Here is a 10,224-nt window from a genome sequence, read left to right on the forward strand (position 1 = left end):
GCCCTTGAGCCAGAGCACAGCTCACCTTGAAGTTTCTTGTCATCTTACCATACCCGTCCTCACCACAAACTTGGAGCACCTGCTCTGGGCTGGTTCCTGTACAGACAGTCATCCAATTGTCAAGGAGATCCATGCTCCTAAGTTCCCCATCCACCCACTCCTTCACAGGGTGTGTTAAGTACCTTCCATGCCAGGGCTAGATATATAGGCATGAATGCCAAGGTCCCTGCCTGAAGGTGCTTACAGTCTAGTGGAGTACAGACCAGTTTCAAACAAGACTTTGCCAAAGGATACAGATGCTCCAATATTAGTTTCTGCAGCCTAAAAGCGCATGTTACCATTTTTAATGGGGGTTTGGGGAAGGAGTCTGAATAGGTTCCATGGAAGAGGTGACACATGAATTTGGAAAGATAAATCATATTTTCCCAGGTATGCCAGAGGGGAAGGGCATTCCAGGTAGACAGACTTGAAAACAGCCCAGCACAACCTAGGAACTGCCAAAAGTTGGTAGGCTAAAGCAGGGTTCCTGGCCTCTGTGCTGCTGTCACTTTGGGCTGCATAATACTCTGTGATGGAGGCTCTCCTGTGGGTTTTAGGACGTTTAGCAGCATCCTTGGTCTCTACCCTCTAGATGCCAATAAACGGTAGATGCACCCCTTCTCTAGTTGACAACCAACATGTCTTTGGACTTTGTTATCTGTTCTCTGAGCAGCAAAATCACCCTTAGTTGAAGAACTACTAGGCGAGACAATGGGGTAGGAGGGCCCAGGGAAAGGAAAATCTGACAAAGTCAGCAGGAGCCAAATCAAGAAAGGCCTTGGGATCCAGACCCTGGAGTGCGTCCTGGAGAGAAGGGGTGGCCAGACTGGGATCTCCCTTGAAAACAGTGAAGGATCCCCAAGGAGACACTGAACAGGTGGATGGGTGAGGTTGGCCACCCCTCCCTCCCACCCCCACAGACCTTCTGTGAGGTCATCTCTGTGTTTGGCCACCGGAGGGTAGGACACAGCTGTACTTCAGAGAGCTCCCCAGAGCCCTGTTCTCTCTCTCCCCTCCCCTCTCCCTCACGCACATGCACACTGAGTAACAAGTCCAGTGACACCAAGTTCCAATGTGGCCGCCATTATGTCAGTTTTTGTGAAAAGGGGAACAACTTAGAATAAAACTGGCCCAGGTTTAAGGCCAGCTTTGCCACCCACTGGTTGAATGACCTGGGAACACAGTCTCCAGGCCTCAGTTTCCTCATCTATAATTTGGAGAACAAAATCCCTACAGAATCTCTGGTTTGTTATGAGACTTCTATGAAGCAGGGCAGAAGCAGCTCTACCCACTCACAGGTAACAGAGCACCACTGTGTCATCCTGGCCATGAACCGCAGCGGGCCACGTGGTCACTCGTATCATTTGGGTTTCATGATACTACAAAGGATTTAAGGCAGTTTCTGGAATCTGACTTTGAAAGTTGAGAAGTTTCTGTGTGTAACCACTCCTACCATGACCCCCAGTGCCATGGAGAGATTCTTGAGAGTTGATGTGACCCCCCTTGGAGTTTTTTGGGAATTGCCCCGACACTTGACAGTTCTGACCCCCATGGGCATGCAGAAGCCAACTCACAGGCCAGGCCATGGCCTCTGACTACCTAGCAGGTCCCCCACAGAGCCACACTTCACGGGCTATCTGCTTTGTACTTGAGTTTATTTCACAAAACCATGGAGAAAGGTACTGAAATGGAGCTCTTTCCAGCCTCCAAGCTAGGAGGCCCCAGCAGCCAGTCTCCAGCCCCTTAAGCCCTTCTTATTAGGCCCACACCCAAAAGAGAGAGAACCAGTGTCTGCGTGAGGGTACATGGCAAGGCACTTTTGAAAACATCCCAGTTTAACGTGGTGAAATTGAACTTACTCTGAAACAGATGAAAAGGAACATGCAAATTTCCTGAGCACATGGAGGTGTTAGTAGGTGAAAATCATGTCCTGCGTATAACCCAACTTCTCCAGGTTAGGGTGAGCCGCCGTCTGGATCAGGGGTGGTGGGCCACACACCAGGATGAGCGTGGACTTCCCTGGAGGAGGAAGGTGCTCCTTGATCATGTCAGCAGTAACAAAGCCTGAGCTGTACTTCCAGCCTGAAATGAAGCAGATGCAGGAGAAAGCTGTGGGATGCCAGGTGGAGTTCCTGATCCCAGGCCACCTATACACCCATCCTCAACCAGGGAGGAGGTGACAAGCTGCTCTACAAAGGCTTAGAAGTCTGTACTACTGCTCCTTGCAAAAAGCCTCAGAACTAGTAAACAGCCCTCTGCAGCAGTCACCCCAGGTTGCAGGCTCACTGCAGGGACCCTGAAGCCCTGCTGCTGTCAGCTGTCAGCATTGATGAGGAAGGAGAACACAATGAGTTATACCGAGGTGTGTGAATCAATACGGCCAGCTGGAGTTGTCCAGCAGGGTGTGGCCTGGTGTTAGTGGAACTGCTCAGAATTGCTCAGTTGGGTAGCGCCCTCTGCCAACCACGAAGCTGTATGAAAAGCAGGTACAGCGAGGCGCAGTGTGAGATGTGCGCCTGTGGGGTGCTCTGTGCACAGTGGTTGCTGGGATGCTGACTGGGCTGCAGCAGCTGTCTGGGGGCTCAGCATGTGAAGATTGCTGTTCAGGCGAGGTGGGTGGTGAGGGGTGTGGTGGCCATAAGCAGAGGTGTGAGTGGTGAAGGGGTCAGTGCCCATATTAGATGTGTATGTGACGGTGTGTGGAGTGGGTGGGTGTTCAGAGTGGACAGGGGCAGTGTCCCTTTTGATGTTCAGTGCAGTGTGTGGGGTGCTGCTGATGTATTAGACACTTGCTCTTGATTGCCCTTAAAAGCAGGCCATCCCAAATCCTCTCTCCCTCAATTTCTCACATTTCCCACCTGGAGCCAGAGCCCAAGGCTTCACTCCCACATCTGACCCTATAAAACAAAAACAAAACAAAGAAACAGAGACCAGTCCTCAAAGTGGTCAAGGGTTGGTGCTGACCCATGGTGGGTGAGGGCACTGGATATCATACCAATAGGAGGCCTGTCCAGGGTGTACCACAGGTCGAACTGGTCTGGGTGAGTCCTGGCAATTTCTTCAAGCTCTTTTCTGACCAATATATCGTCCTCTGTCTAGAAAAGAAGCAACACTAAAAAAGCCCCTCCAGGGCCATCCTGTTGTTCCCTGGACTGACTACACTGGCCAGCATACTCTTGGCCAAAGCTGCTGCCGCTCCAACTGGAATGCTCGCTGCCAACTTTCAGGGCAAACAAGAGTTCTGCTGCTGCTCGTGAAGATCAAACCGTTTGTCTTGTGGATGAAGTTGGTGGTAGGATGTAGGGAGCTACAGTGACTGCCTCCAGCTAGAAGGACCTTTGCCAAAGCACTGGCCAGGATGGCTGCACACAGAGCTCCAGCCCTGCCTCCTACATCTACACTGAGTTCTAGCACAGCAAACCTAACTGGAACAAGCTCAGTGCAGGCCCAGGATCTTCTGGAAGAAATGTAATGGGCTCAGAAAGTCCTGTGATAGAACAGCACTGGATATGTGAAGGAGAGGAAAACAGTCTGGAGCCTCATTTGGGGGAAAGGGAACTAAAGCCAAAAATAACTCGTCACAGGCTCAAACATACTGCACAGAAGACCTGCACAGAATCTTCATGATTCTCATCCCAGTCATTCCACTTCTGGGATTCTGTTTTAGAAAATAATCTAAAAGTAATCAAGCGTAGGCACAATTATTCATCACCATATTATTTATAACTGAAAACAGCCTGAATATAGAAGTTAGTAGATTATAGTGCAACTTGATAAAAACTATGATGAAAATATTTATAAAGCAGTTTAAAGAGGAGAAAATGCCTGTGTGGTAATGCTGAGTGAAAAAAATGCATATATAAATTATAAATATATAGCATATATAGAAAAAAGATTTAAAAAATAAGTAAATATTTATATTCCGTATTTTCTGAAGTGTCTACTGAGGACATCTGTGATTTGGCACTTAGCAAAAATGTAGCAATACATATTAAGGAAAAAAGGGATGCTTAGTGCTTAGGGTTGGCTGAGGAGACACAAAAGAGTTAAATACATGCAAAAAGCAGGCCTAGACTCAGCTTCTCCAGCTGCCAGCAGCCCTGTTGATCCCACTAAGCCCTCCCACAGTCACAGGCACCCAAGCAGCATGAGCTCAGTCAATGGAGGAGAAATGAAAACAAGAGCCCAGCTCAGCAAACATTCCATCCTACCACTGCAAGCTCAGCAGGAACTGACCTGGTTGGCAAAGATGAGGGACATCCTGGTGCTGTCACTGGGGTCCTTGGTGATGTGGCGAATGAGCTGCAACATGGGTGTGATGCCTGGAACATAGTGAGCGGGCAGCCAGCTTTCTCCCTGTCTCTGAAGCCCACAGTCCCTGACCTGCAGCAAGCTTACCTGCCCCCAGCCCCAGTTATCCTTTTCTCACTTCTGTCCCCAAAACTCAAAAGTGGGAAACAGCCCTTCATTTTGGTTTTCCTTTCTAATGCAACAGTAAGTCAGAAGGCCTTTCTCATTTTCATATGGCAAGATGGAAAGAACACTCTAAGTTCTTCCGTGTCCTCATTCATCAAACAATTAATGACGGGTAAATGTGATAGCTTTAAGAGTGCCTATTACAGTGCCTGGCACATGGTATGTCTCCTTCAAAGACTGTTCTCTTCCTTCAGGCAGTCACTTTCAAGGGATGGGGAGAGTCAGACTTGAACTGGATCCAGGTGCTCCTGGGACAGCATGGGTGGGCCTGCCCAGCTTGGCCCCCAGCCTGACCTGAGAGGTCCCCACAAGGCTCCTGAGCAACCACCATGTTAGGGGAAGCAGGGCACACAGGGTCAGTTTCAAGACCTATCACTGATTCATCATTCCCACCTTCTACAGCTGGGGGTGAAATCGCTCATGTTGTCCCTTCGAGGATCAAATGACTCCCAAGTCAGAATGGTCTCAGGGCTCATTCTCCGGATGGAGCCCCTAGAAGCCTCTTACCTGTGCCCCCAGCAATCATTCCCAGGTGATGGGCCAGTTTTTTTTTAGGCTCACTCGTCTGGTCTGGTCTGATTCCAAGATTCCCTGGAAACACAGAGAAAGCTTATGACCTCTGCAGTTCTTGCCTGAGAGACTGCAAAAGATCACTGACATTCCTTAGGACTCCTAGGAGGCAACTCCAACTAAGAGACTGTCTGCACCATTTTAAGCTGGTGAAGCAGGCCACGGCAGTCTCCTCAGCGAGCTCTGGCGCCCCAGTGCACAAAGTGGGAATAGAGCCTGAGCCTGCTCAGGGAATCGCCGGACCTTTGGTTCTAAGGAAAAAGAGGGGCAAGCTGAAGTTAACACAGAGACTCAAAGAGCATTCTCACTCACAGAGGTGAACCAGCGAGTAAATAATGGCTATGTGAGTAAACAAAGGAGCATGGACTCCTCCATCCATTTTTCAGTATTAGCAGGCACCATTTAGGTATCAGGCATTGTGCTGGAGACATTGATACAACGAGGAGGAAACGCCAAATCATTCCCCTACCTTAAAAAAGCTTACAACCTCATGAAGTGGGTGTGTGAATGTATAACAAGTGTGGTCATTATGCATTGTGTGTGAATGAATAAAGACTAAGGACAACCCCATGTGACTCAAATCTGAGGCGTGTACGAGAACAATGGAACCATTGAAGGAATCTTCCTCCCGGCTGGGAGCCCACTATGAACCCATCCAGTACCTGGCCCATGGTAAAACAAGCGTCCCTTTGGCCCTCGAAAAAAGATGGTGTCCCCGATTTTCATGTTCTCCAAATACTGAGTCATCTTCCCCCCTTCAGGATATTGGGGGTGTACATTTTTGAAGTAGATCTGAAAAGCAAGGCAGCACTGCTTTCACATTCCCAGACACAATGCCACAGCCACACACAACCAGAAAATGCATTTACTGCTGGAAGCTTTGCACAGAAAATGTTCTGCTCTCTCAATTGCTGTACGCAGTCCCTGAAGATGAAGCTGCCTCAAGGTTAACTGTAGCTTCACTGCTGGAAAGCCCTGTCTAGGGCATATGTCCCCTCAGAGAAAAAGCACTGCCCCTCCACCCCACCACCCTCAATAGACTTGAAAGCACAAGGCAGCCAGATATGCAGATATGGTGGGCACTCTTTACCTTTATAATTAGGTCCACAAAGCCTCTGTCATCATCACTGGAGACAGGCGTGTAAGCCCTGACCACCAATTCATTATCAATTTTCGCCAAGAGCTGGACATAGTTACCTATAGAAAAGGCATCAAGCACTGAGTCAAAGCATACTTAGCTTAAATAAGGCCCAGGGATAAAGGACTGAGCTTCAGTGAAGGCAGCAAATACTGGGGCAGAATGTTAAGGGGGGCGGGAAGGAGAGAGCAGGGAAGGAGCCCCAATATGGGATGCCTGGATCCTAGGCCTGCTCTGCCTCACTGTGCTACCCTAGGCAAGTCACTTCACCTCTCTGGGTTTTGGTGTCTTCATCTGTAAAATAGGGATGATATGTCTGCCTACCTGTGATCATAGTATAACTGCTTTTTGGAGCAGGAAAAGATCATTAAAGTTGGAGGGTGAGTATTAAAAATTACAGAAAGGGGTCAGACATGGTAGCTCACCCCTGTTATCCCAGCCCAGAGGTGGGTGGATTGCTTGAGCTCAGGAGTTTGAGACCAGCCTGGGCAACATGGCGAAACCCCATCTCTACAAAAAAATACAAAAAATTAGCCAGGTGTGGTGGTGCACACCTGTAGTCTCAGCTACTTGGGAGGCTGAGGTGGGAGCATCACCTGAGCCCAGGAGGTCGAGGCTGCAGTGAGCTGAGACCGTGCCACTGCATTCCAGCCTGGACGACAGAATGAGACCCTGTCTCAAAAAAAAAAAAAACAAAAATTACAGGAAGGAGTATTTGTCTATTCAAGAAAAATATGTGGCCTTCACAGACTAATTTCTTCCTAAACTGGATGTATCACTGGGGTCTGTGAATAAATTACAACTACTCCATCTGTATCCTGGTATTAGGCACAGAGCAGGCCTGGGCTCATAGATACTATAGGGTCCTAGGATTTGGGTACCCATGGAGAAAATGAAGCAACAATATCATGTCTTCCTGGCCTATGGCCCTATGAGGAGTAGCAGTGAAGTTTTAAACCATGTAACTCTGCCCTTCCTGGGTAGAATTCAATAAACCAGGTATGGCCGGAGACCTATGGATCATGACTACATCCCACTGTCAGATGATACACTGGGCAGCTACAACCTGTTGGATCCAAAATGTGAGACTCAAATTACTAAGGCAATTAGTGGCAGGGACAGGAGTGCAATCAAGAGATAAAGTTTTGTAACCCTAACCCTAACCCTAACCCTAAACCTTGACTAATTTCCTGTATGTAGTCAGTTTCTACTCCCTCAGTTTCTACTCGCTCAGAAACTGAGTGGACTACATACAGGAAATTAGTCAAGAGACAAGGAAGATGGAACAGAAATATGGATAGAAACCAAGACCTAAGGTGCAGGGAGGAGGAGGAGGCAGGAGGAGAAAAAAGGAGGCAGAGTAGGCACTAGAGGGGTTGCTCCCTGAAGCTGATTCAAGGGGATGAGCCAAGTCTTTGAGGTGCCAACACTCTGGGCTCAGAACAGGCTCAATGACTCTGGTCATGGTCCCTCTGTGCACCAGGGATACGCAGGAATAAGTGCCTGAGACACCTAGCTTCCTTCTGAGAACCTGAAACTGGAAACCTGGAAAGGCTCCTTCATATGCAGCCACCTAGGCCTGGCCCAAGGGTGTCCCCTGGGCAAATGGGGCTCCCTGGCTGGTCCTTCAGGCCCCATCTCTAACTGGCTTCACTTCCACTGACCTGGGACAAAGCAGCGAACTCTGAGGCTTCACATTAGACTCTCCCAGAAGCCTCTACATTACCTTGTCCCACTAACTTTGCACGGCCTAGGCCAAGGCTGAGGAGATAGTGGGTCAAGGCAGTTTCTAAGAAATTCTGTATCTCAAAGTTTTTCATTCTTTTAGGCTTCCTGCCAACAGGACCGGCCTGACAGGCCAAGCAGAGAGCTGGGAGACTGCACGCACAGCACTGAGCTCTCGTGCATACAGAGGGAGTGAGGGAGCAGCAAGGAGGCTCAGGGGCCCAGCCAGCTGGCTAGAGTGTAATCTCACCCCCTGATGGAGTTGAGATCAAGGTTTTGTCCTGTGCATGTAAGACAAATAGGCCATGGAGTAGGATCCACCAGGCAGGCAAGCAGCACTAGCAAATTATACAAAGCTTCTCTGAATCCCTGATTCTAGCAGTTTTCTACTGCACTAAGACTGACTCAGCTATCTGGTGGTGTTACAGATTAGAAATGGGATAACTCAACTCTAGGACTCCTAGGGCTGGCCCCTCCTTATGTGGATCTGAGGCCCCTGCAGAGAATCTAAGTGACCGTGGGGGCAGGGCACACCTGACTCATTCCTGCCTGCCTGCACATTCTGGGCCTTTCCCCTGACCATTGGTTCCTCCCATCCCTCCCTGGTGCACAATACTTTGCAGTTTCTGAATTTTCATATCCATCAGTCACTCTACTTTCACAACAACCCAAGTGAGGTAGACAGGCAGGCCTGGGAAATCCCATTTCATAGACTGAGGCTCAGAGAGATTGAAGGACTTCCCTAAAGTTCCCCAGCAAGGAGCCTTCCATGAGATCTTAGGCCTTTTGGCTCTAGGTTCAGTTCTTTTCAATGCTCACTGAGGTACCATTCTTGTGTCAGCCCAATTGGAATAATGAAGAAAATAAATTTTCTGTCCCACATCCATCCACCCATCTCCCGGAGCACACAGGCTCAGGAGGAGCATGAGGGCATCTTCCACACCTCAGGACGTGGGAAACCTGTGTTTCTGTTCGGAGAGGAGGGCTTAGCCCCCAGAGGCCCCAGTCGTGGTGATGACCCAAGCCCAGCTCACCTACAGGAAGTCCTAAGACATGGTCAGGCGAAGGCAGTTCAAAGCGGAACCTCCGGGTGTTGTGGCTGATTTTCTAACAAAGCAAAACATAGGCAGGTTCTGTCAGCTTTCTAGAAGCCTTGTTGGGCAGGTGAGATGCCTGGGAAAGGAGATCCGTTTGGCGCTATTCCAGCACACGCACACAGGGCGGCAGGGAGTGAACTGGACGCCATGAGATGACTGTCTGGCTGCCCTGCCATCCCAGCCATCATCCACTTACTGCCTTACACCCACAGGGCTGACCCATTACCTCTTTCTCAATCAAGGGCAGCGGGTACTTGGCTTCAGGGTCTTGTAAGGTGATAGGCTCTCTCTTCCTGGAGTTCATGCTCTTCAGGACCAACACGAAAACAGTGACCCCAATGACGGTGATGGTCAGGAGCAGTGACGGGTCCTGGCAGACACAATGTAAGCAGAGCACCTCAGGTCTTGCCCGCCCTGGACAGGGCAGCTCTCGGGCGCAGTACACCCTCCCCTCACCAAAGGCACAGAAGCTGAGCTCTGCCTGAAAGAAATAGGCAAAGAGAGCCGTAGTGACACAGAAGGCGGCTGGGACAGCCTGTGGCGGACCAGAAGGTAGGGAGGGGTCAGCTGCAGGTCACACAGGAAGGATGTTTCAGGCCCCTGGACCGGGCGGCACACATGGCCTGGGGTGCTCAGGTCACTAGGCCCCTCCTAGCTACAGCCAAAGGTTCACACACTGGAAGTCCCTTCCTCGAGGTGAAGGTGGAGGACATTACCCCAAACACACAATCCGGAATGAGGGGCCCAGTCCCTAAAGACAGAACTAGGGTGCGTAGCTCTAAGAGGTGTCTCATGACTTAGAGCCTGGGGACTCCCCAACACGCTCCTGGACAGGGCGAGGGGGGCCTGGGCACTCAACTGCCAGAGACTCGGCCAGCCTCCCCGCATCTGTCCCTACCCCACATCGCCGGCCTGCTCCTCTCCCAACGCAAGCCTGACGGGGAAAGTTCCCTCTCCTCCCGCCCGGGCACTGGAGTCTCAGCCCTCACCACGCCTTCCGGAATCCGAGCCGGCCCGCCCCGCTCCCAGCCCTTCGCGGTCCCGCCCACGACCGCTCCCCCGCTTCTGGCTCCGGCTCCCGCCGCCCGGTCTGACGTTCCCGGCTTTAGCCGGCCTCCGGCCTCTTTCGTTCCGGCCGTCCCGACGGAGATATTTCTTAAATACTCCATAAATACACCC

At 50.4% G+C, this 10,224-nt stretch overlaps 1 protein-coding gene across 3 annotated transcripts in view; it reads right to left on the reverse strand.

The window, feature by feature from the left end:
- Positions 1-1,670: 1,670 nt before the first annotated feature.
- LOC105520561 (NADH-cytochrome b5 reductase 2) overlaps positions 1,671-10,224 on the reverse strand; it is a 9,137-nt gene continuing 583 nt past the window's right edge. The window contains exons 1-10 of one of the 3 annotated variants that reach the window (XR_001003151.1): positions 9,944-10,131; positions 9,272-9,415; positions 8,983-9,055; positions 6,176-6,282; positions 5,748-5,877; positions 5,023-5,106; positions 4,276-4,361; positions 3,035-3,134; positions 2,398-2,510; positions 1,671-2,121 (exon numbers count right to left, since the gene is read on the reverse strand). Coding sequence is in view for 2 of the 3 variants with exons in the window: in XM_011954358.1 (XP_011809748.1) it covers positions 1,949-2,121; positions 3,035-3,134; positions 4,276-4,361; positions 5,023-5,106; positions 5,748-5,877; positions 6,176-6,282; positions 8,983-9,055; positions 9,272-9,415 (897 nt within the window). In the remaining variant the exon portion in view is untranslated. Of the gene's footprint in view, positions 2,122-2,397; positions 2,511-3,034; positions 3,135-4,275; positions 4,362-5,022; positions 5,107-5,747; positions 5,878-6,175; positions 6,283-8,982; positions 9,056-9,271; positions 9,416-9,943; positions 10,132-10,224 lie in introns of those variants that run through there. The other 2 variants (XM_011954359.1, XM_011954358.1) reach the window with 2 other exon arrangements.

Source organism: Colobus angolensis, unplaced genomic scaffold (genome assembly GCF_000951035.1).
Source record: "Colobus angolensis palliatus isolate OR3802 unplaced genomic scaffold, Cang.pa_1.0 Scaffold381, whole genome shotgun sequence".
Classification (NCBI taxonomy): domain Eukaryota; kingdom Metazoa; phylum Chordata; class Mammalia; order Primates; family Cercopithecidae; genus Colobus; species Colobus angolensis.